This window comes from Mycena indigotica (assembly GCF_014461135.1).
Source record: "Mycena indigotica strain 171206Taipei chromosome Unknown Mind.scaff0009, whole genome shotgun sequence".
In the NCBI taxonomy this organism is placed as follows: Eukaryota; Fungi; Basidiomycota; class Agaricomycetes; order Agaricales; family Mycenaceae; genus Mycena; species Mycena indigotica.
Genome location: NW_023503008.1, coordinates 1,335,804 through 1,359,042, shown reverse-complemented (window position 1 = coordinate 1,359,042; position 23,239 = coordinate 1,335,804). Strand labels below are relative to the sequence as shown.

Here is a 23,239-nt window from a genome sequence, read left to right as displayed (position 1 = left end):
CGAATTGATGTGATTGAAGGTTGCCGATCGGCTTTCGTCTCATGATGCCGATTGATCGCTATTCCTCTTCGACCCTTCACCAATGTCGTCCCAGCTTGAGCGCTCTTCTTCTCGGAAACGAAGTCGCAACTCGGGTGCCTGTGATCTTTGCAAGAAGCGGAAGAGTATGCATATAGTCATGGAGCTTACCTCCGCCAACGGTTTTGCTAGTTCGATGCGATAGCGGACAGACACCCGGAAATCGTTGTTCCAACTGTGTCAACTCTGGTCAAGAATGCACGCACGCTGAGATTATGAAGGTAGGAACTATATTGCAGACTTTTTATGCGACCTTACTCCAATGACAAGACTTTGGGCTCCGCCAAAGGGTTAGCTTGTGCATCAATGTTTGTGATACACCCGTTCAAGGTCTGTTAGATATGTGGAAAGTCTGGAGACACGTCTAGAAAAGGTACGGTTGGCCCATTCAGCGTGTTGACCGTCGTTGAATTCCTCTCCCCCTCAGATGGAGCGACTACTCAACAAGTGAGCGAAGCGGTATGCCAAGAGCTGCATATAATAAGATGGTCGCAACAGGTTGCTTCCAGGCATAGACTTTTCTGAACAGCTGGAGCAAGAAGAAAGCCCTTCACCCAATTCCGCTGGTTAGAGCCGACTTACGTTGCTTCGTCCAATCCTGACGCATAGTACAGAGAGTCTACCCCGAAATGACACCGACGATCTACTCGGTGCGCATATCAACTCGGTGCAAGATGACTTCTAATTCGAGTGTCTGGGTCAGGTGCGATCAAGAAACTTACCCTGAATCCTGAAGAGCATAGGTTTTTTGGTAAATCGAGGTTCAATTTACGTTTCAAGTCGTTGAATATGGGCACTGAAGACTTGTCAGCTCCGTCCGCTTACTCGAAACTGCGTTGGACTTCAAGCACGTTACTCCATTAATCTATGCATTCCTCCGTTTAACCCTCGTTCACCTGATAGAACCCGCTATGCGAGCACCATCAGTCTCTCTCACCCTTCAATACCGAAGAGGCGGAATGAGTACTGGGATCCAGTCTTGGTTGGTATTTTTCTAGGATCGTTGCTTGTCCGCTGATATTTGCTAGTGGATACTTCCAAGCCCAGACGACCAAGACCGTCCTGAATACACCTTCCCCGACCCCGACCTCCTCCCTGTATTGGTCAATCTTTACTGTAAGCCGTCGCTTGCCAGCTTACCACACCGTCGCTGAACGGCGTTTTATTCAGTCGCCAACGTGAATTGTTATCACCCCATTCTCCACCGTCCTACTTTCGAACGCAAACTCAAGGACCAGCTACATCTTCGCGACCACCGATATGCTGCCACCCTATTAATGGTTTGCAGTCTTGGCGCTCGTCATTGTGATGATCCGCGAGTCTGTCTGGATGGGGTGGACAGTTTTCATGCTGCGGGTTGGAAGTGGCATAGTCAAGTACACCTTTTTTTCTGCCACTGACTTTGTGATCTCATGATGGCCACAGGTCCGAGTCATACCAAAGCACCTCATTTACAAGCCAAATCTCTATGAACTTCAAACAATTGCGTTATCAAGCATCTTCCTGCTCGCCGTCTCGCCGGTGGCCTGGAATCAAATCGGCTTTGGCCTGAGGAGGGCACAGGATGTTGGGGCGCACCGCCGAATGAAACAAAGCCACCCGACAGCAGAAAATGAGCAGTGGAAGCGGGCGTTCTGGGTACTTTTGTCTCTGGATTGGATTGCTGGGACTGCTACTGGTCGACCACTCGCGATGCATGATGAAGACTATGACCAGGAGCTCCCTATTGAGTGCGATGACGACTACTGGGAGCTCCCGGAGCCGCTGAACTTCCGTCAACCAAAAGGCAAACCGTCTGAGATGAGCTTCTTCATCCATCAAGCGAAGCTTTTGGAGATCCAAGTCAGTTTTGGTGTCATGTTCATCCTTTCCAAATGCTCAATCAGCTCCACAGGCTCGCGTTACCACAACACTTGTGTGTGATCATGACAAGCAAAAGTTTTTGTACCTCTGCTCAACTCCTTGGTAGTACTCCCCACGACAACCCCGCGATATTTCCGGAAAACCCATTCCACAAGTATCTGATGCACAGAATATCATCGCATTTGACTCTGCGCTCAATTCCTGGCTACTCGATATTCCAGAACATTGCAAGTGTTTCATCTCCGTAAAATTCTTCTGGTTTCCTGACTGGTCGCAGTACGATGGGATCCTGAACGGAAAAACCCGCTTCACTTCAACCAATCTGCGCTCCTTCATGCTGGTGAGACCCCTTTCTCTTTCGAGCGACTTGCCATGACTGACGAGTTTAGGATATTACAACGTCCAGATAATGGTGTGTAGTCACAGCCACACAGAGTAAATCACTCATGCGTATTACCCAAGGTCCACCGCCCGTATATTCCTGCGCCAGTGGAGGTTTCACGGCCCGGTTCGATGCCGTCTTTGACAATTTGCACCAACGCTGCTCGGGCGTGTGCCCGAATTTTCAGCGCACTCGACAAACTCGGTATCGAACCCAATCATAGCCTGATCGTAGGTCATCATGCTTTAGTCCGACAATCGTGCTGAAGCTTCTATTAGGCTGCTGCATTCACTTCTGCAATCGTTCTTCTATTGCACACCTGGACCGGGAAGCGGTCCGGTTTTGCTTACAATCCAAGCAAAGAGATGAACGACGTCTATATCTGCATGAAGACTCTGTCTGCTGCTGAGAAGCGGTATCAGTCTGCTGGGCGGTTCAAGTAAGAGAACTGACTAAGCCCTACTTGTGCTGATTCATTTGATCATAGTGATATCATTGTGCGGCTCATTTCGGTGGGGGATATGTCGAACTCGCCCCTTACGAGACCATATGTCGAGGAGACGGCGCCGGCGTTTGCGCAGAAGAACTATCAGCCTCTCAAAGGCTTTGAACCTTCGGCATTCGTGAACCACGACGCGCATCACACAAACGTTGTGAGTGGCGTATCATGTGACCGCGATGCTTCTCTAAACGTTGTCAGTCCAACTCGTCCAAGTGGATGTCGCAACAACTAATGCGGGACTTCAACGATTCTATCGACAAGGTGCAGGCCAACCACCACGCCGTAGCCCACAACGTCGTGACCCCCGACATTTTCTCGAATCCGGAGTTGATGGCTGCGTACAACGGAAGTGCCGCTGCAGACCTGGAGCAGTTGTTGCGTATGGAGCCTGCAATGCACCACATACAGCACGACATGCTCGTTGACACAGACGCGGACATCCTATCGATGTGGTCAGCAGCACCGTCGGGCTTCCAGTAAGTCTCCAATTGTCCGTTTCGAATAAACCGTTGACTAGCGGTAGGCTTGCGGATTGGGAGTCGTATCTAATGAGCAGTGGGATACCGCCGGAGCTCAACGGCTTTTCGGCGTCGACGCCGAGTGGGTATACGCCGTCGCCCTCATCTCAAAGTTATTTGTGAGTGTTTTCAATGGCAAAGGGAGATGCTCTGAACCAAGGGTTTTGTAGACGTTAAAAGTAGTGTGTTGTGCGTAGTTCAATGAGAAGAAGATGACTTTTTCCTGAGAAAGTTTTGTCGCTACCAACAAGAGGAATTATTCAGCAAACGCAATCATCCAGTAGAACATCGCAATCAGGGTAAACAAAAATGCCATCTGCCAGAGGCTTTGCGGTTTCCCACGGATCTTGGAGAGCTCGGTTTCTACAACGGTTGGTCTTCACTTTATAGCAAAAAAAAGCCAGCCTGGCTCACCAAGATCCAAACCGAGGGAACGCGCCAGCAGACAAAGTTCTTGGCACGATCCTCCAGGGCAGGTGTGGTTCATCGAAGAGTTGTCAAAATCTATAATGCGTGGCCCGTAACGTGCACAAAGGACGACATTTCGGGGTTCTAGATCATTGTGCACCACACCGGCCTGGTGGAGTTGCGTGACACGTCGAAAGAGTGTCTGCCTACAAGGAATGAGGTTGTTGGTTGATTGGGAAAATTGCACATACCGTTCTTTTGAAGTTAACTGATCAAAATTCTCTAGTGCAACCCCTGCATAGCTAACAACGAGGATGGAGCTGCCATCACTCAGGTTGCGATACATCCCAAACAGAGACGGAACAACCACGCCCTGGAGACCTCGCAGACACCGGTAGACCGCAAACTCGTGCTGGAGACGACTCAAAGCAAATGGCTGGTATGCAGCCTTCACAACAATTTTTGCCTCAAACATAAGGAATACCAGACTTCCAAAAAATATGGCAATTTCGCCATCATGTCGATAGTCGCCGTGGGATGTTGTGAGACGGAGGGTAAAAGGTCGGGGTATTGCATCGACTGAGATGGGGGCCAGCTTCACACGATGGACTAAAGCGCCGTGACACAATAGAGCTTCAGGTAGTTGAAATAAACGAGGTGGAAAATTCGGAACGGCCACACGATAGACGGAGGCCGAAGAGCTTGAAGAAGGAGACGGCGGGTAAGGGGGACGCTTGTTGAGGAGTGCATGTACATAGAACAAGACTAGATGCTCCATATCGCAAGTTTGCGTAGCGGAGCTGTTGATGGTGTAGATCGAGCTAACGCAAAGCTGTTGGGTCTCATCAAGGAGGAGGAGGACATATTTTTCTTGTGTCGCGAGGACCAAATGAGTCAGCTCATACCAAATCAGTTCATCAATAATCTGTAGCACCGTAAGAATTTTAAGGTGAAAAGGGATGGCCAACTCGCACCTGACAGAGTAGCTGCCGAGCTTTTCCCTCGACACCTCCGAGCTGGACACCTCTGAATTGCCAGCCACCTTCCTTGCGGGCCAGCCGCACCAGGCAACCAAGAACATCACCGCTCGCAGTGAGTACATGCGCCCGCTTGACCTCGTGAGGGCAGATGTGCATATCCTTACCGTTATGCTGCATTGAAAAAAGGATGTCGGTTGTCCCGCGAGGTTTTGCGCCATAAATGCATCGAGTGTCGCTTGAGCCACGCAATGCTGAAGGAACGGGTATGCCGGCTTGGTCATAAAGACGATCGCGAACCGCTGTTACTGCGTGTGTTGCTGGCCAAAAAATAACCCACTCAAGCCATAGGTACAAGTCGTGTTCCGTATATGCCAGTTGCTGAATGTTAAAGGGCCATTCCTGCAACTGCCATTGCGATTGGCCCAGCGGGGAGAGATTTGGCCCAGTGGAGGAGAGAATATCATGGACTGCGCTGAGATTTAGTTGGACAGCATCAGAGATGTTGTGAGTCAAGTCCTCAACATCGAGGTAATGGACATGCGTTGTTTCATCACCAGCCTCGCCATTGTCTTGATCGCTAAGGGAAGTTCCAGTGCACGCATCCGCCGGGGCTTCAGGGCGTGTAAGAGAGAAATAATGATGGTATGTTGACTCTGGAGGCGAGTTTTGCCAGCTGGTCATTGTCAGAAAAGAGGTAACCACGTGAGATTCGTAGTGACCCCTATCTGTGATTTGAGTCGCTTGTACATCTAAAGTTGTAGCTTGGTACATATCCTGCTGCTCCAGGTTGGGACCACACAGCGAATAAAAAGCGGCTGCCTCTGAACGCAGGATTTGCCTGCCCAGTAGACCTGATGATCAGAAGAATACGACTTTCTTGGGTTTGTCTGGCTTCAGACCGAATGCTTTCACAACTCCAGAAACGCTGCCCGCTTTGACATCAACAGCGCGCCGCCTTCGCTCTTCGTTTTTCTCGTCCCGGTCAACCTCATTCTTGTGGCGTTTCAGGATGTGGAAATCATCCTCGTCAGCGCCAGCGTCACGGCCGCTGCCAAAGACCACAGCATCTTTCGACGAATCTAGAGGATCGGAGTTAGTTTCGCCTTGACTTGGGAAAGTGGGAACCCGTACCTTGTTGCCGCAGTGGGCAGTCTTTTGCGAGATGCGAAGTTTCGCGACATAGCTTACAACAGCCGCCATTGGGGTAGATCCCTTTCGCGACGTTGTCGGGGCACGTAGAAGCTAAGTGGCCCTTGGTGTCGCAGACGAAACAAGATGCAAAGGGAAGCGGGTTTTGTGGGTCCACTTTCTTCTTGCAGCGTGCCAGAGTATGTCTAGAAGAGCCGCATCTGTTGTTGTGTTAGATTTAGGAAGGAAGGCCTCCATATAACTTGCCTATTGGCACGATGAGTGAGAGACGGGTCCATCGTCGTAGATCCAAACTCACCTATAGCAAATTCCGACAATGGGTTTCCCTTTTGACTGTGGGCATTCACGCGCATCATGACCCTTCTCCCTGCAGGCAAAACATGTGGTATTGGCCTTGCGCTCTTGGATCCTATTCAACCTCCGCTTTTCTGAGGACGCTTCTGGTGGGTATGAGTATGATAACCTGTGCAAGCCAAAAGACCTGGATGGCTCACTGTTTGAATTGTCTGTCTTGGACTTTTTCAGAGGTGGCGCCGGGTCTTGGGGCCCAGCAAAGCCCGCTTGGACGTGGGTGCGTTTAAAATTTGTGACGCGGGTCATCGTTGAGGGTAAGCACGAATGCCTCGTCAGCACGATCGGCACATCATCGCCCAGCTTTCTCCCGTCTTCCATCTTCTTTGGGCCTTCGGAGCGCCCCCTCATCTCGTACCTTGTGTTATTCCCGTCATGGCCTCCAGTCAACGAGGGCGCCGGCTGCTCAAGACCATAATGAAGTCATACCGTTTGCGACTGCCGCGCTTTGATAATCTACGCCTGCGACCGTGGTTCCTACTAGCGACTGTCCTCATGTATGTCCCCAACACACCAATTCGACGCATTATCGAGCTTCTATGGCTAGAATGCTTTTACTGGCTTTCCTGGGGTTCACGAACTTCTCCCACTCGCTTCCCTTGAATGACAAGGCACTGCATTTCTTATGTTTTGGTGGGCACGGCACTTCATACCCAGGGCTATCTTTATAACTAATTCCTAGGTATTGCAACCGGGGTACGGCTTGTCTAGCAATTTTTCCGACCATTCCCGACCATCCTCTAGGTTTTCTATTTCATCTTTGACGTTGAAGAGTAAGCATGCTGTCTTTCGCGGCTTAGACGCGTACTCTCGGGCTTACCACGGCCCTCAGGGAGAGCCGCCGACATTGGTTCTGGAGGAATGTCGCGTTAATCGTCACCGTCTTCGTCTGCTTTATCTGTGGGGGCATCTTCAGCGAAGTGGTGCAATCCATGCTGCCAGTGCGTCACCCTCCCGTCCCCATAGAATAACTCCCCCAACTTGGTGTGCAGTATAAACAGGTGCGTCCAGTAACTTCCTTTGCCTCATGTTGTTGACGGGGTCGCTCAGTTCCAGTTTGGAGACATTGCGGTCGGTCGATAATCGCGCTGGGCGTCTAATCTTACTCACAATCGATAAACCCAGGCCAACCTATTAGGCTCATCTATCGGGCTCCTCGTGTCGTACTACCTGGAACGGTACTACCGCACACGACGAGAGGTAAGTTCATGCTTTTTGGTATTTAGTCATCGCTCATAACATGCTTCAGATCGCTCGGCTGTACCAACCACTTGACGGAGGTTCGCTATCCGACTTTGAAGATGATGAGGAAGAAGGCCTACAACTGCTGCCCACACATCGGACAACTCAGAGTTCAGCGAAAGGACCACAGAAATCTGCGCGGCTGGAAAATGTGTGGGACGAGCGCGAAGAGTTGTTTGGAGTGGGTGGTGACAGCGACGATGAAGACGTGACACCCACTGCTGCCCCAATGCCGTCTAAACCAACTCATCACAGTGGACCACCCGTTCCAAAAGTCTACGTGACCCCCGCTTGAAATGTATTTATAAGCACATCTGTATCACGGGATTATTTCGCTCTCTTGTGCTCTAGAGAATATACATGGGAAAGCAGTGTATCTATCGTCTCCTGTAGTTTTTTCAACTCAATTTGGCGTTGGTCAATCCGCTTCGACAGTTCAACACAACCGGCGTCGGCAACCACCAGAACTTGTTTTTCCATAGTCTCGTCCAGCGTGTGCTTGGTTGACATCATAAGCACACAAATCAAGAATCAAAATTTGCTTCTACTCACAGACACGTCCTGCTTGATACCGCCAGCGACGCGGACGAAGTCATCCAGCCAAGCCTTGAGAGCCTTGTTCCATTTCCTGGCGGCCCAATGCACGCCCAAGACGGAGATCAGCATGCCCGTGGCGACTGCGGTCCCTGGCTCGAGAACAATGGAGCTCGCGAGCCCATTAGTGTTCATAAAGAAGCCAAGATAGCCTGTCCTGTTGATGTCGTTGTTAGAAACAACTCTCCTGCTTAATACTAGCCCGCATACCAGCTTATGGTCATCCCAGTCACTATCGCACCGCCCATGCCGAACAGCGCTCGCTGGCCAGCCACATGTAGGCGGGCTGTAGGTATCTCGACGATAGAGGAATTGCGCTTGACAAGGGGCCCTGACAGTGATGAAGGTAGGATGGCGAATGTTGGGACCGCCGCGAGTTGCTTCAGCTTGTTCTCCAGGAGAGGTGAGTGAAGCGGTCCAGTATTGGACAGAGAAGTAAGACGAAAAGCTCGAGTCGTGTACCGCTCTTGCATTTGTTGTAGCCGACCGGCGTGGTATATTAGCTAACCGCGTCTATTAGCTGAAGGGCATCTCGAAAGGACGCAATACCTCTTTTTCCAGATCATTCCTCCAAACTCTTTGTACCATCTGGCCCATGGTCGATGTTATTTCATCAATTGTCCACATTGAACGGGACCATCGTCTCATATGCTCTATTTTTAGTTTGACGTAGGCCGTAGCTTCTTGAACTGCACGGTCTACGATATGCTCATCCGCTTGTCCCAAGACATCAAGGTGAACCCTCACACGCTCTTCTTCCATTTGCGAGCGAAGCTGGCTGATAGCGGTGGCGAGTCGGTCTGTCTCCACCCACGACGTCTCAAGCGCTGCTCGACACGCCGCCAGAGCCGCTCGGGTGTGAAGAAGAGCAGTACGTTCTTGTAATGAAGCACTGTCTATCGAGGCCAGGGTCTCGTTGAGCGACTGGATCAATTGGGGCATACGCGATGCAACAAACGCGGTTTGGTAGCGCTGTACAGATTCGGAGGACGAAGGCGATTGTTGCACGACCTGCAAAGCGGCAGCGGCTTGGGAAGGGCTGACGAGAAAGTATTTCGGTGAATTTGATGGAGATTGGGAAGTGGAGGCGCGAAGCGGAGTCTCTACACTTCCAAGATCGTCCATGTTCAACACAACAAGGTCGGAACGAGGGAGGTTCAGCGCTCGAGCCTCCGAAATGGGGGCAACCACAATAGCCACATCAGCAGTGGCTAGCAAAGCGGAATCCCGGGTCTCGATGAGTTGAATGGGTATCGGCAGCGAGGAGGGATACCTGGCATGATAATGAGGGGGGGGGTTTATAAGGTCATTATAGTGTCACGTACTCCAGGATAAGATTGGTTGTGTGGGGCTGCGCTGTAGACCATCGAGTTCGCAGGTGATCGTTCTGGGCAAACGGCTGCTCTAGCAAGGCTGTCACGAGATCGCCTGCTGCAGCCTGATTGCTTCCCCAAACTGGAGGCGCGTGAATAAATGAGTGAGAAGATTCTGACAAGGGTTCGAGCATACCTACGAGTCTTATGGGCCGTGATTGAGACGACTGGACGTCCGCTAAGGCACTTGCGAGAATGCCATCCCAGAGTCGCAATTGCTGAGCGTCGGTGAGGACCCGAGGGAGCAACGCGGAGGTTGCTTGAAGAACATCCAGTGTCTTGTGTTGTGGGACTGGCCTCAACTTTGGCAAAGCTGAAAAACGCCGAGCACCAGCTGCGACATGTCGTCGCAGTCGGCTTGAAAGCATCAAGCTGCCTGTCACGGTCACGCATCTCGATCGGCGATCTTCCGAGGCGATTTCAAGCGCTTGCTCATGTCGGGTGTAGATGTGGAAGCTGGCCTGGATTACTGGTGAGCAGCCTTTTGAAACGCGTAAATGTCCACGATATTTGGCCAGGAATCAGCAGCCAGCGAGCAACGACGGTGTTCTCGGCGGATTTGGAACTGGGACTCTGCCTCGCGTAGAAAGTCTGGGGTCTCGATTATTCCTGCTGCATTTACTTCCCGAACTCAGCACAGTACCCTCTGCCTTTCGGCCCCTTAATCCTCCCCCATCGCGTCGAACTCGCGCACTCGATGTCGGAGCGGGCATTGGACGCGTAACTGGAGATGTTTTGCTGCATCTTTTTTCCGATGTCGTCTTACTCGAGCCAGCGGAGCACTTTATACGCGCTGCTATTGACCGTGGCCGGGCCAGTCAATCCCCAACCCCCAACGAGCCACATCCATGGAAGGGCATCGCTGAGGGCTCAAAAAGCGTCACGTTTTTGCAAGGAACACTCCAGGACTTCGACCCGGCTCGTCCCCATCATGCGAATATGCTCGAACGCGTGGGATATGCACCGGAGAAAACGGATGCTGTTTCTGGCTTCGATGTTATCTGGTGTCAGTGGTGTCTTGGCCACCTCGATACCGACGATTTGGTCGCTTTTTTTCGCCGGAGCCACGCTGCTCTCCGCGAGAAAGACCGGAGTCTGATTGTGGTCAAGGAAAATCTATGTTCAGACGCGCCAGACGGGTCAGCAGTCACGATCCTCGACGATCAAGACTCCAGTCTTACCAGGTGAGTGACACGCGACTTCTCTCCAGCCTGTTGTGGACCAATTTTTCAGGTCTGATAGGGCGTGGAAAGACGCGTTTGAGGCGGCAGATTTGACTCTGGTGGAGGAGCGTGTTCAGGACGGTCTTCCAGAGGGCTTGTACCAAGTGAAAATGTTGGCAATTCTCAACCCGCTTTTTACCACTCTCATTGAAATTCAGGTATGCACTTCGTTAGTTGCGGAGCCACCCGTTGCCCCGAACACATCACACCACTTTGCCAGTCGGGTCAATGGGTATCCACGATCAGCTGTGCGTGCGCATCAAACTCGTCGCTGCCGAGTGGTATGTAATAAAGATGCTTTTGATGCGCACGCACCGCTTTTTTGGTTTTTTCAAGCATGCCATTGTAGGTAGAAGTACAGTGTAATTAATAAAGGACAGTCAAGAAAGTAAAAGTGTCTACTCATTTTTCCTCTATGCCTTGCTAGAAGTCAGAGGAGAGGGTGAGGATATGGACTCTGAGAGGACTGCGTCACTAAGACTATGTCGCAGACGAGATTCCGCACGTTCCTTGAGAGAAGGGAAGGCTGTTCGGATAACACTCTCGAGTTGCGGCCATATTTCATCCGAAGTCGTGCCCGAAAGGGTTTTGAGCAAGAGCTTGTGAGTAGGAGGGAAAGTAAGTTGATGTGGATGTTGTTGGTGAAGCGTCTGGTTCAGACGTGTCGGGCGCTCAGCAGCCTTGGTATAGTACTCCAAAAGCGGGGAAGTTGAAGCGTAAAACTGTTTTAGTCGTCGCGCAAATATTTCCTGCTCAGCAGGTTAGTGAAGGCAGTCCAAGTCAACAACACAACATTGCTCACGGGATTGTCGTCCGGTCGTTTTGTGAGGGGCTCGCCAGTCTCGTCGTCAAAGCCGTCCACCTTGGGTGGGTTATAGGAAAGATTGTAAACGCGACCACTGGGCAGGTGAATCCACCGGTCCGAGATGCGGCGCATGATAATGTGGTCGGGAACGTCCAAATTGATGACCAGGCTGAGGGGCGTGGTCTGTTTTTTGAGCTGGGCATCGAGCATTTCGCCCTGAGCCACGGTTCGCGGAAAGCCGTCAAGAATCCAATGCTTCGATCGCAAGACGTAAGTGAAATAGGCTAGACGCGACTTTGGGGAAGGGCAATACCTTGTTCCGCAGCTTGGCCAGCTTGCTTGCGACTACTTCAAGCATTAGCGCGTCGGGAACGAGTTGGCCAGAGGCAACAATGCTCTCGGCTTGTCGGCCGATGTCGGTGCTAGCTTATTTGAGTGGGGGGGATCGCCGCAAGACGGGAGGAGCAAGTACCGTTCAGCGATTTGTTGCCTGAGGAGGTCTCCAGTCGAGAGGGATTCGATGGCATACTTGTTGACCAGTCGAGCTGACAGGGTACCCTTGCCCGCACCAGGTTTGCCAAACATAACGAGACGAAGAATATTGCCTTGGTCGCGTTCATCATGGGGTCGAAGAGTGGTGAATGGGGACGCTCTGGGCGAATAGTGTCTACACCGATGCGAGGAAAACGACGGTATTGCGGGCTGCCGTCGTAGAGCCTGCATGACGGAGTTGGTCAAGTCCCCTGACTACACCAAGTGTCACACGATTGCTACAAATCTCCCCATTTTTTCGTCAGTATATTCAATTTGCTACGCTAAGCTCGATTCTGGCTCCGCCCAGCCCATCAACTCTCGCATATCTTTAACTCCCACTACACCGCGAATATCTCCATCCAAACACGCCTTCACAGCACTCCCAGCAACATGGTCGACATGAAGTGGTCGGGTCGTCAGCGCATTAGCCACAGAAACTAATGAAGACGGTGTCTCTTGCGAAACACGCGGGAGATTAGCAATAAGAGAGCGGACTTGGCTCCGCAATCCTCCAGGCAGTTGTGAGTGTACTGATGCTGTTAAATCGAGCAGAGCTGCCGCTGGAGTGGTTATTGGCCGGAGATGAGCATGGTAAACGAGGCCTGGGTTTCCGTAAGGCGCAAATACTTGGTTTGTTCACTTTTCCCTTACCTGGTCGGAGATAGACACCTCTAAAACGCGTTGGGTGTGGCTCCAGAAGGGCCGTGATTCCTCGTTCCGCCTCACGCTTTGTTTCGATGTAGCGAGCAGATACCCACGGTCGGAATACATCTTCTGCTGAGATGAAAACCAACGGACGAACGCTGTTTTCTGCAGGGGGTTTCGAGTTAACGAACGCCTCACAGACCGATAAGGCTAAGAAGTCATCAGATCTTGGGAAGGAAGGAAAACACGAGCATTGTCAAACCAGAATCACGGTTCATGCTTTCGTAGGTGAGACTGGGCTGCTCTAGAGGATTTCTGCCGCCAATGAGGGCGTTGAGAAGTGCCGGAACATCGCCGTCGCGAATGGCACGCTTGTACTCCGCGTCTTGAAGCAGCATACCCAAAGTATGGACAACACCACTTGCGCCATCTAAATGACTTGCGAAGGTCTCAGGGCGTAGCGCATCGCCTTTTTGCCAGTCTACTTGAGTAGTCCAGGCAGGCGTATGTCCCTTTGGCGTTTGATATGGACGGCCAGAGGTGCTGCGACAATAATGAGGACGCTGTAGAATTAGGAAATATGCAATCGAACCTGATGCTGGTAACCTGGAGGCCGCGCGCCAAAGCCAGTCTACATATAGCAGAACCTGTTACTGTTCGTTTGTATCCGTTGGCAAGCACGCAAAAAAAAACAATACCTATGAACCCATTGCCGCCCACAACGACAAGTTTGGAGATGGGTGACATGATGTCACGCAACTGCCAAAAATCCAACTTGAACTTTGAACGACTTATGCCATCTTTCAACGGTGACTTATTTTTCACTGAATAGTTACATTCAAGGTACGCTGTAGCTAGCCATCTAAGTGTTTGGAGCGCATGTAACAGTAAAAGCGGTAACTGGCGTCTGGCATAGAACAAACGGACTGCGTTGAGTGTTGAGCTCTACCGCCGACCAGGGTCGTTAGATCTCGTAAATAACTTCGTTGCCGATTGGTGTATGCCGAACGCTAAACTAGCCCGAGGCGAAGACACAGCTGGTGTGAATCGCAGATTAAATGCTGATAACAAGAGTCTGAGAGTCCGAGAGCAAATGCAAAACAGAACCGAGGATGGAGGAAGTATGGATCAAAGCCATTCAGTCCAAGAACTGATACTTGACTGCAATGTGTCAGAGAGAGAGCGGTGATGGCAAAGAAAGTAGCGCACTGGAGAATTCGCCAACCGAGAGGTCAACGAATTTCTGGAAGAGGGAGACACTCATGTCAAGACAGTTGTCGTTGGTGCTATAGTAGTTCAGCATTAGTAGTGTTCGTCTTGAGGCGAAAAAAAATTGTGCTTGCCAAGTAGGGCATTCGTCTGCTACAATGGCTTCGGCAGAAGCACCCGAGGAAGAGTCGACGATGTGAACTTTACGTCCACAGTTAGCTCCATTTGCGTATGCTTTGGTCGGAAGGGCCACGACCAAATCAGTGTCTGAGAGGGAGGTCATGAAACAGTCGAGAGGGAACTACGATACAGACCTTGGTGAACTGTGCCGCAAGCGCCTACAAGAATCAGTTTGGGAATTTCAAGGGTGATGATAGCAACGAACCTGCAACCCCTCCTTGAGTGAACCAGGTGCCAAAGCCACCCGTGATGAAGTTGTTGTTGGACGACGAAGTCGAGGTCTTAGTGGAAGACTCAGCCGGAGTCGTTGCTGAAAGGGATATCAGCAATGCTCAAACAAAGCGAACAAGCTCAATACTTGTCTGTTTCACAGGTGTGCTAGTTGTAGGCTTTGGTGGCGGGTTGGAAGGGGGTTTGGACGTGGCCTGTGGGGGCTGACTGTGTGGCGGGTTGGAGATGGGTTTGGAAGTGGCCTGTGTGTGAGGCGGAGTCGTGGCTGGAGTATCGTCTTCGTCTTCGCACTCGCCGTCGTCATCTTGACCTTGATTGTTGTGGCTGTCTTGGTCATCTTCGCAGTCCTCCAGATCATCATCCCCATTGTCATTGGAAGAGTCACCAGAAGTCTGAGATGGGCACTGCGCAGTCGCGCCGGGGGCACAGCATGCCGGTCTATTTTTGGCGAGCGTTTCGGTGGCCTGATATCTTGTTGTCAGGGTCATGCATCAAGCCAAAAAAAAAAAAAACTACACACGAGCAGAGGATGGCAACAGAAGTCGAAGAACGTGGTATTGTGCTTGCCTTCACAACCAATCTGGTAGAATGAATCAGGTCAAAATGCCCCTCGAGTTCGTCCAAGACGCACATCAAGGTACCTAGTGTGGTAGTCGTCGTAGGCTTCGAGATAATTGGTGGCCCCTGCAATTTTATTGGTGAGGAATGGCATTGGGGACAGTAAAACCCCGCTTACAGCCCTCGGGGGGTGTTGCACGGGCGGCAATACGAGCATGGTGGCGACGCGCAGAGAGGGAATGGCCAGACGACGAGGCCACAGTCAACAAAAGAGCAAAAGCCAGAGAGATCATGGTGGGTGTTGAGAGCGAGTGTGGTCGGTGGTTGGATTCGTTAAGTAAGGAAGGTGAATCCTAATAGAGGAAATGAGCACGCCGTTCAGCCAGGTAGTTACAACGATGCAGACCCGCAGACAGCGGCTGGGAAGAATGCAAGTCGAAGTTGAGAGCAACTTTAACTCCACATCGTGACTTCAACCGTGACGCCGCAGCGCTGCCGGCAAGCTGCCGGAGAGTTCTTGCCGTCCCTGGATGGGGATATCATGATTTGTCATCGCCTCACCCCCCCTTCTCCGCGTCCATCATGGGTTCGTATGAACTTACACCAAATTTCGACTGTTTGACATTCTGCAGCCAACCCATTTGCCTCGACCCATTCCCTCGACACGAATCCATTTGACGACCCAGCTCCCCAACAACAAGCAACCGATGCTCGCCTTGAACAGCTACGACAACGTGAATTAGACTTGGAACGAAGAGAGCAAGAACTAGCGACCAAGGCGGACAACATACGCAGAAATGGCAGAAACAATTGGCCACCGTGTACCCATTCAATCCTCCGGCCAGAGCCTATTTGACATTGCTGCAGTCTTCCCACTCATATTCCACTCGATCCGAGACGAGATTCCTGAAGCGTCCCAGAGTCTCATCACGCGCTTATATCAGCTCTGGCTTGTCCTTGCTGCCACGCTTATCTTCAACATGGTCGCATGCATCCTCATACTCATCGCTGGGTCGCGAGATGGTGGAAGGGACGTTGGAGCTAGTATCGGGTCAGTCACTTTCAATTCGGCCGCTCCCTTTCGACTCATCCGGTATTTAGTTACGTCTTCTTCATTTCTATCACTTCGTTCCTCCTCTGGTATCGGTACGCTGTTTTTCAACGCGTTAATGCCTTTTCCCAAACCCTCGCAGTCCGATTTACAACGGCTACATGAAAGCAAGTCCAATATGTCCTACCTTCTTCTCTATTGACACCACTCTAAGGAACAAGCTCTGTATTATTGTAAGACTGATTTGCTCGCGTCCCTGCAGCTGACTCGTTTTTTTAGATTTATATTTCTTTTTTGGAGGGTTCCACTTGCTCTTCAGTATCTATATGTTAGTCAAGGCTTTTACTACTCTTGGATTCTCACCGAGACTTTTGCACAGGATCATTGGTGTGCCAAGGTACATATATCTTGTCGCACAACACTTCAACTGAGCATGAAATAGCACTGGATCGGCTGGGTTGATTCAGATGATCCAAATGTATGCGGGTCATCAGTGAGTCTTTTTTTTTTCATATCTCACGAACGGTGTTAATGGCGATGATAGCTGGCTGTCGGCTGTGTTTTTGCACGATCGCAACAGTTGGCTGGACGGTTCAGGGGCTGGGGAATGCCTTTTACTACCGACAGGTGCGAAGATGCTTCCGTCGTGCCCGCAAAACTAATGGGCTGCAGATTTACGCTCACCATAGTGCTGCTGGTCATACAATGGAAAAGGTATGTCTTTCGGAGGAGGAGGATGACAAGTACTCATGATCCCAATTAGGCCAAAAACGAGCTGGCCGTACATGGCGCAAAATCGTATTTCTCTCGTGGATAGTCTACTGTATGCTACTCATGTAGTTGAGGACAATATGATCGCATTGTCCTGAGATCAAATCGCAGAAAGCTCTGTCTGTGTGTGACAGTGTGACAAGTCTCCCTTGAGTCTCACCCCCAGGTTTGTCGGCATCGCCTCGCTTTGCTCTGTGTTGACTTTCTCCCCAGCCATAAAACTCACAAAAAATATATATCCAAGCGGTTGCCTTGTTGCTCCTGTGCGTTTTTCGTCTCGTATGGGAGCAGAAGCTCATCAGTTCGATCTCCTTTCAGAAAAAACAAAGCAGTAACGACCACTCAAATCTCTGAAAAAAACAAATATGTCTTCCCCCTCCGAGGCTGCGCCTGTCACCGAACCCCAGGTCACGGCAGCTCCAGCTGCCCCAGCCTACAACCCGGCTCCCCAGTCAACGGTGGCGTCGGCTCCCTCTGCCTCCCTCTATGTGGGCGAACTCGATCCCACGGTCACTGAGGCCATGCTCTTCGAAATTTTCAACATGATTGGCCCAGTCGCAAGGTACTCCCACAATCTTGATCTCGTTGGCCTCTTGGATTGAACTTGTCACAGTATTCGTGTCTGCCGCGATGCAGTCACTCGTCGCTCCCTTGGGTATGCGTATGTCAACTACCTTAATGCTGCCGATGGTGCGTCTCAAACTGTTTTCTCTCCCTTTGGCTTATCGCAACAACAGGCGAGCGTGCTTTGGAAACTTTGAACTATTCGTTGATCAAGAACCGCGCTTGCCGCATCATGTGGTCTCAGCGAGACCCCGCACTTCGCAAGACCGGCCAAGGCAACATCTTCATTAAAAACCTGGATGAAGCAATCGATAACAAGGTAAAGTTTGGTTCATTGGAAACTTGGTCGTTCTAACAGTATCCCCAGGCTTTGCACGACACCTTCGCGGCTTTTGGAAATGTGCTTTCCTGCAAAGTTGCGACTGACGAGCACGGAATGTCTAAGGGCTATGGTTTTGTGCACTACGAAACGGGCGAGGCAGCTGAAAGTGCTATCAAGGCCGTCAATGGTATGCTTTTGAACGATAAGAAAGTTTATGTCGGTCACCACATCTCTCGCAAGGCTAGTTTTCTTCGTAGCATCAAGCTGTTCTTGTCTGACGCTGACTTCAGGAGCGCCAATCCAAACTTGACGAGATGAAAGCTCAATTCACCAATCTTTACATCAAGAACTTGGATCCCGAGTACACCCAGGAGGAGTTCGAGAAACTTTTCACCCAATTCGGTGCCGTCACATCTGCTATTGTCCAACTTGACGAGGAGGGCAAAAGCAAAGGATTCGGATTTGTCAACTATGAATCCCATGAGGCCGCCCAGCAGGCGGTTGACACTCTCAATGACACTGAAATCAACGGCCGCAAGCTTTACGTCGGGCGTGCGCAGAAGAAGGCAGAGCGCGAAGAGGAGCTTCGCAAATCATACGAACAGGCCAAGATGGAGAAACTCAGCAAGTATCAGGGCGTCAATTTGTACATCAAAAATTTGGAGGACGACATGGACGATGACAAGCTCCGCATTGAGTTTGAGCCTTTCGGGACTGTAACAAGCTGCAAGGTCATGCGCGACGAGAAAGGCACCTCCAAGGGTTTCGGTTTCGTGTGCTTCTCCTCACCTGATGAGGCCACGAAAGCCGTCGCGGAGATGAACAACAAGATGATCGGCTCGAAACCACTCTATGTGTCCCTTGCGCAACGTCGGGAAGTTCGTCGTCAACAGCTGGAGAGTCAGATTGCGCAGCGCAACCAAATTCGTATGCAACAAGCCGCTGCTGCTGGACTGCCTGGCGGATACATGAATGGACCGATGTATTACCCGCCTGGGCCCGGTTTCCCACCACAAGGCCGTGGCATGATGCCTTATGGCCAACCAGGAATGATGCCCCCTCGTCCTCGCTACCCTCCCAACAACGGAGGTATGCCCATTCCCTCTCCCTACCAGCAAGGACCTCCTCAGGCCTATGGTGGAATGCCTGGATTCCGTGGTCAACCACGTGCCCCAGCCGCCCGTAACCCTGGATCGCCAACTTTGCCCAACGCCCAAATTCCGCGTGCTGGTGGTCCTCCCCCCCCTAACGCTCAGCGCGGACCAGCGCCTCCCTCAGCACGTGCAGCACCAGCACCTGCATCACGTGCACCTCCCGCTGGTCAGCCTGGCTATAAGCTCAACCCGCAAGTCCGCAATGGTGCCCCTCCTCCTCCTGCTGCTACCGAGGTCACCGCTGCCGCCCTTGCCAATGCTTCTCCCATGGAACAGAAACAGATGCTTGGTGAGGTTATCTACATGAAGATTGCCAGGTTAGTTTCATCTCCCATCTCTCATTGTGTCTTAATCAATTTTCTTGTAGCTCGCAACCCGAGTTGGCTGGGAAGATTACGGGCATGCTCCTCGAGATGGACAACAATGAACTTCTCCATCTCCTGGACTCGCCCGATGCCATGAATGCCAAAGTTAACGAAGCACTCATCGTGTTGCAGGAATTCGTCAACAAGGATGAGTGAAATTTGTCGCTCTTTACCACCTTTGCTTTCATTGTACAGATTGAGAGATGTTTTGGTCGTAGCTGTTTGTAGTTGATAGGAATGCATACACAGGCTTTTGACTGCTTTGATTTGTTTGCTCGTGACGTCACGCGACTGTGACTACTCCTCTCACCTCTTGTCTTCTTCTCTTGTGAAATGCCGTCCGCGTACGAACTTGAAAGGGAGAAGAACATTGCGCGAAATCGAGCACTGCTCGAGCAACTCGATTTAAAACAAGCCGTTGAAGGCCTAGTCGCAAAGCCTGCCGCTACCAAATCTCAAGCAAAGCCTGTTCAACCAAACAAGCCCAGGAAACCTCGTGAGCGTGTGGCAGAGGGACCACGGCGCCAGTCAGCGCGTCTTCGCGAGTCGGTGATTGACCCCAACGAGAGCCCTGCAAAGCGGAAGCGGCGGGATGTGAGCCGAAACACGTCTCTGTCGCGCTCATTAGCACTGACTGGTTTTTGTAGGCAGAGCGAGAGGAAAGGCGTGCGAAAGAAGAGGAGGAACGGCTGGAGGAGGAGGAAAAGGCACGTGCCGCCAAACGACCGCGACATGGAGAGCTGGGTCTGGCTACGCTGGTCGAAGAGGGGGACGCAGAAGACTTGTCAACACTTGCTTCGCTATTCGAGTCCATGTCTCAGACGACAAAGCTGATCATGGACGAGGATGCTGGCTACCGCTCTGACGAGGAGACTGAAGAGGACAAGTTTGTGACGGAGCTCCGGGAGAAGTTGCAGGACTTGAAGGTCGTTGCGCGCGCAAAAGTGACGCAAGACCGTGTATACTCTGCTGCATATCACCCAGAAGTTACGAAAGGTTGTGCATTCAGTGATGACCACTTCTGCTTTGCTAACTTGCTCCATAGACCTTGTCTTTTTTGGAGGTAGAAGCGTATCGATGTCTCAGGTTTGTTTTGTGTTGACAATTTGGGCAGATAAACACGGAAGTCTTGGAATCTGGGACGCGCGCGCCGCAGTGGACGAGGTTGAAGACGAAGACGGCGATGTTTCGGTCGTCAACGCAAGCGAGGGCAAATATTGGCGGCTGCAGCTCCATTGGCCTGCGACAAGCAAATCGTGCGTAACTGGACATTTCGATGCAGTTTTCTAACTTCGTAATAAAGGTCCATATCGTGCGTGAAGATCGACCCAATTAATTCTCACAACGTAGGCAGTCCTACGTCGTGTGGTACTTGATTCACGGCCCTTTTTAGATCTACACTTCTGCTTACGACTGTACTGTCCGATCGACTTCTTTCCCTTCAGGCGTGTCACGGGAGGTGTTTGTGACCGACGACGTCCTCATTTCGAGCATTGATGTGGCGCCGACTGGAAATGATATGTGGATTTCCGATGCGGCAGGGGACGTCTGGCATCGCGACCTCCGCCAGGACAAGTCCGTTGTCAGTCGATATGGGCTCTCTGACACCAAAATTGGCTGCTTGAGCATCAACCCAACACGACCTAATTTCTTGGTCACATCGAGCAATAGCCGTTCGCTCAAGTTCGTCTTGCTGTTTTTTCTGTGATTGTTCTCATCTCCATTCAGGATTTGGGACATTCGCAAGCTGCAAAACGTTCTGCAGGACGACAGTTTGCCAACACCACCACCGTCTTCTCCCGGAGGACCGTTCCTTGACCCAATTTCGAAGCTGGATTCTGAGGCAGACTATGACACGGTAACGGAATACACGCAGTCGAAGCGCGGCCAAGGCTGCCTGCGGGCTGACTGGCGGCACGACAAGTCAGTTAGCTCGGCATACTGGGACCCACGCGGGCGGTATATTGTCAGCACGAGCTACGACGATACTTTGCGGCGTGAGTGTGCGCTGATTTTGCGTCTGTTGCTTACTGAGGTTTTCTTTTCAAGTTTGGGATATTTCTTCGTCGAATATGGAGAGCTCAAGCACCTTCCCCTCGTCACGGCCGTTCAATCGCATACGACACAACTGCCAAACGGGCAAGTGGCTGACGATTCTCAGGGCACAGTGGTCTCCGAATCCAGAGGCCTACCCGCATTTCACGATCGGGAATATGGACCATTCGGTCAACATTTTTACGTGCAAGGGGGAGCTTATCACGCGGCTTGCTGACCGCGACAAGTGGGTGTTCTGTTTGCTGCCTTGCAACATTGTGTCTAACTTGGGATAGGATCTCTGCTGTGCAAGCAGTTACTTGCTCCCACCCTTCTATCGTCGAAAGGGTGGTGTCAGGCAATGCTAGTGGACGATGTGTTTTGTGGGCGCCGGAAGATGAGGAATGATGTCTTTGAGCTATAGTATCTTGCTTTAGTTAGGGTGTGCCTTCAGGCTCCCATTGGAATCTCTAATTACCACAATTCGTGCCAAATACCTGTAAACAATGTCTATTGCATTAAGTTTTTTTGCTAACAATATCGCGAGTGATGCATAGCGATTCTTGAGGGAAGTGTGCAATGGCATCACTTTCTGTCGTTATCACCGCTTTCACTGGCCACCCTATTTGACCCGGTTCCACATGCGCGTACCTCCCAATATGCTCTTCGCTACCTTCTGCATCAGGGCCAATTACCACGACGGTCTCCATCACTCGAGCTTTCACGTCGTATAACGATGGATGAAGCCACTCTGGGGCAATGGTGACCTTAGTTCGTTCTCTGTCAATCTCCACTTGCATAGGAACGGCATATGTTTGGGGGCATACCGCTTCTTGAAGTATGATGTGACCTTGTTTACCTATCGCTATGGCCTGCTTCTCCGTCATCCGCCCTCGCAATACGGGTCCTAGGCGGACTTTGAGACTCTTTCCCACTAGTGCATCCCGAGCTAGCCAGTGGCGATCGACGTTTACAGGCGCTCTTGAGGGATCTGCTCCCATGATACGCACATCGAAGCGTACAAACTGTGTTGGTACGTTGACCTGCTTTCAGTGAGATGATTTTTTGTTATGCCGAGGTAGCGTACAGCGATGTTTGCGTAATCCTGTGTCCAAATTGCTCGGTTTTGCTTCAGAACTTAGCGGCGTACTTACTGCTTGCACCCTAATGCCTCCCGGTGGAAATTGATGTTGCTCGTCGTCCAACTGCCTCAAAGCAAACGTTCCTTCTATATTTCCTCGTATGCCGTTATGCGCACCGTAAAGAATCACCACAGGGTCTCCTGGTAAGAACAGGCGAGCGACGTTGGAGATGGCGACGTTGGATATGGGTATGTGGTTGTCGATGATCGTAAGCAATGGAGTTGTTCGACCATTGTGCAGGCGCTCCACAATCCCTATTCGGTGAAGGTGATGACCGCTCAGAATAACCACTCGGTCACCGATTTGTATGTCCACCGGTCCATTAATGAAGTGGGGACTCAAATTGCGTCGATCTATGAGGACTTCATCTGGTTCTTCTGGTGGGCTGAGCAAGTCGTCGATCAGAGTTGGACGATTCATGTCGAGTGGCTCTCCTTTCCTGCTGACGCGTACTCGGCATGTGCCCTTTAACTCGGTGTCTACAATCATCCCACTAGCCGGTTGGCCTTTGAGTATGTTGTTCAATGGTAAGGTGACTCGACAGCCTGCTACCAGCATCGGTCCGTTGCCCACGCATGGGATTGCCCAGGAAGAGTTCATTTGGATGTCTTCCCATAGCTCAAGTTCCTGGGAGGTCGGAGGTGGTGTGGAGTCCACGATCCCAGATATAGGTTGCGAGTGCCATTCTACTCGATGCAGTTTGCACGTAAGCAGGTTGACTTGATAATGGCTTTGGCATGCGTAGGCGTCGGGCGACTCGTGGGGACGTGCATACCAGAGGTCGTTGTCGATGCAGAGCACTAGTTGGCCTGCCGGAATGCAGGCTACTGGAATTCTTGGTCGTCCCCATTCATACCCAAGTCCAGGCATTAGACCGTTCATGCGCCGCGTGTATCTTGGGAAATTGTCGGGACAAGTGTGTTATGAGCCCCACGGAGTGAGTTTACGAGGGCACGTCGGTAGCAGGTTGGGAGAGAAACCGTACGGGTTGGAATGTGGGTTGTTGTGGAT

General features: G+C 51.3%; 12 protein-coding genes across 12 annotated transcripts; 6 read left to right on the top strand and 6 right to left on the bottom strand.

The window, feature by feature from the left end:
* Window positions 1-64: 64 nt before the first annotated feature.
* Window positions 65-3,520, top strand: MIND_01026900 (Zn(2)-C6 fungal-type domain-containing protein; the record flags this gene model as incomplete). The annotated part of the gene is made up of 22 exons (XM_037366859.1): window positions 65-164; window positions 211-299; window positions 349-368; window positions 418-451; window positions 506-525; window positions 577-644; window positions 693-728; window positions 782-839; window positions 890-1,064; window positions 1,107-1,194; window positions 1,249-1,454; window positions 1,504-1,920; window positions 1,965-1,993; window positions 2,048-2,172; window positions 2,219-2,281; window positions 2,331-2,353; window positions 2,404-2,553; window positions 2,602-2,762; window positions 2,811-2,976; window positions 3,024-3,301; window positions 3,349-3,462; window positions 3,514-3,520. The coding sequence occupies exons 1-22, from the start codon at window positions 83-85 to the stop codon at window positions 3,518-3,520; spliced, it is 2,409 nt and encodes an 802-aa protein (XP_037216253.1). The 5' UTR covers window positions 65-82.
* Window positions 3,521-3,599: 79 nt separating this feature from the next.
* On the bottom strand, window positions 3,600-6,480 carry MIND_01026800 (uncharacterized protein; the record flags this gene model as incomplete). Its single annotated transcript, XM_037366858.1, has 8 exons — window positions 3,600-3,706; window positions 3,758-3,957; window positions 4,003-4,676; window positions 4,726-5,582; window positions 5,631-5,810; window positions 5,863-6,080; window positions 6,179-6,320; window positions 6,375-6,480. 8 exons carry the CDS (start codon window positions 6,478-6,480, stop codon window positions 3,600-3,602), a joined length of 2,484 nt encoding a protein of 827 aa, XP_037216252.1.
* An 18-nt stretch (window positions 6,481-6,498) lies between these two features.
* On the top strand, window positions 6,499-7,768 carry MIND_01026700 (uncharacterized protein; the record flags this gene model as incomplete). The annotated part of the gene is made up of 9 exons (XM_037366857.1): window positions 6,499-6,728; window positions 6,779-6,864; window positions 6,914-6,927; window positions 6,976-7,004; window positions 7,064-7,172; window positions 7,224-7,232; window positions 7,282-7,302; window positions 7,357-7,431; window positions 7,481-7,768. The coding sequence occupies 9 exons, from the start codon at window positions 6,499-6,501 to the stop codon at window positions 7,766-7,768; spliced, it is 861 nt and encodes a 286-aa protein (XP_037216251.1).
* A 32-nt stretch (window positions 7,769-7,800) lies between these two features.
* MIND_01026600 (uncharacterized protein) lies at window positions 7,801-9,808 on the bottom strand (the record flags this gene model as incomplete). The annotated part of the gene is made up of 6 exons (XM_037366856.1): window positions 7,801-7,971; window positions 8,026-8,224; window positions 8,278-8,570; window positions 8,617-9,340; window positions 9,393-9,522; window positions 9,577-9,808. The coding sequence occupies 6 exons, from the start codon at window positions 9,806-9,808 to the stop codon at window positions 7,801-7,803; spliced, it is 1,749 nt and encodes a 582-aa protein (XP_037216250.1).
* A 33-nt stretch (window positions 9,809-9,841) lies between these two features.
* MIND_01026500 (Alpha N-terminal protein methyltransferase 1) lies at window positions 9,842-10,837 on the top strand (the record flags this gene model as incomplete). The annotated part of the gene is made up of 4 exons (XM_037366855.1): window positions 9,842-9,912; window positions 9,959-10,624; window positions 10,674-10,775; window positions 10,822-10,837. The coding sequence occupies exons 1-4, from the start codon at window positions 9,875-9,877 to the stop codon at window positions 10,835-10,837; spliced, it is 822 nt and encodes a 273-aa protein (XP_037216249.1). The 5' UTR covers window positions 9,842-9,874.
* A 239-nt stretch (window positions 10,838-11,076) lies between these two features.
* Window positions 11,077-12,191, bottom strand: MIND_01026400 (adenylate kinase; the record flags this gene model as incomplete). The annotated part of the gene is made up of 4 exons (XM_037366854.1): window positions 11,077-11,412; window positions 11,466-11,723; window positions 11,782-11,890; window positions 11,941-12,191. 4 exons carry the CDS (start codon window positions 12,189-12,191, stop codon window positions 11,077-11,079), a joined length of 954 nt encoding a protein of 317 aa, XP_037216248.1.
* Window positions 12,192-12,278: 87 nt separating this feature from the next.
* Window positions 12,279-13,394, bottom strand: MIND_01026300 (adenylate kinase; the record flags this gene model as incomplete). The annotated part of the gene is made up of 5 exons (XM_037366853.1): window positions 12,279-12,604; window positions 12,654-12,857; window positions 12,910-13,190; window positions 13,240-13,294; window positions 13,346-13,394. 5 exons carry the CDS (start codon window positions 13,392-13,394, stop codon window positions 12,279-12,281), a joined length of 915 nt encoding a protein of 304 aa, XP_037216247.1.
* A 391-nt stretch (window positions 13,395-13,785) lies between these two features.
* Window positions 13,786-15,118, bottom strand: MIND_01026200 (DPBB-1 domain-containing protein; the record flags this gene model as incomplete). The annotated part of the gene is made up of 8 exons (XM_037366852.1): window positions 13,786-13,808; window positions 13,857-14,123; window positions 14,171-14,194; window positions 14,242-14,346; window positions 14,395-14,731; window positions 14,788-14,847; window positions 14,899-14,951; window positions 15,004-15,118. 8 exons carry the CDS (start codon window positions 15,116-15,118, stop codon window positions 13,786-13,788), a joined length of 984 nt encoding a protein of 327 aa, XP_037216246.1.
* A 289-nt stretch (window positions 15,119-15,407) lies between these two features.
* Window positions 15,408-16,745, top strand: MIND_01026100 (Secretory carrier membrane protein 2; the record flags this gene model as incomplete). The annotated part of the gene is made up of 11 exons (XM_037366851.1): window positions 15,408-15,411; window positions 15,458-15,646; window positions 15,693-15,876; window positions 15,927-15,971; window positions 16,019-16,047; window positions 16,091-16,109; window positions 16,156-16,273; window positions 16,319-16,369; window positions 16,421-16,503; window positions 16,549-16,590; window positions 16,640-16,745. The coding sequence occupies 11 exons, from the start codon at window positions 15,408-15,410 to the stop codon at window positions 16,743-16,745; spliced, it is 870 nt and encodes a 289-aa protein (XP_037216245.1).
* Window positions 16,746-17,012: 267 nt separating this feature from the next.
* MIND_01026000 (Polyadenylate-binding protein) lies at window positions 17,013-19,208 on the top strand (the record flags this gene model as incomplete). Its single annotated transcript, XM_037366850.1, has 6 exons — window positions 17,013-17,209; window positions 17,261-17,337; window positions 17,385-17,530; window positions 17,579-17,773; window positions 17,824-19,004; window positions 19,055-19,208. The coding sequence occupies 6 exons, from the start codon at window positions 17,013-17,015 to the stop codon at window positions 19,206-19,208; spliced, it is 1,950 nt and encodes a 649-aa protein (XP_037216244.1).
* Window positions 19,209-19,385: 177 nt separating this feature from the next.
* MIND_01025900 (DNA damage-binding protein CMR1) lies at window positions 19,386-21,494 on the top strand (the record flags this gene model as incomplete). Its single annotated transcript, XM_037366849.1, has 9 exons — window positions 19,386-19,646; window positions 19,700-20,048; window positions 20,098-20,115; window positions 20,167-20,308; window positions 20,356-20,398; window positions 20,446-20,735; window positions 20,781-21,049; window positions 21,102-21,333; window positions 21,383-21,494. 9 exons carry the CDS (start codon window positions 19,386-19,388, stop codon window positions 21,492-21,494), a joined length of 1,716 nt encoding a protein of 571 aa, XP_037216243.1.
* A 110-nt stretch (window positions 21,495-21,604) lies between these two features.
* Window positions 21,605-23,110, bottom strand: MIND_01025800 (uncharacterized protein; the record flags this gene model as incomplete). Its single annotated transcript, XM_037366848.1, has 3 exons — window positions 21,605-22,129; window positions 22,174-22,191; window positions 22,241-23,110. 3 exons carry the CDS (start codon window positions 23,108-23,110, stop codon window positions 21,605-21,607), a joined length of 1,413 nt encoding a protein of 470 aa, XP_037216242.1.
* Between the last annotated feature and the right edge of the window lie 129 nt (window positions 23,111-23,239).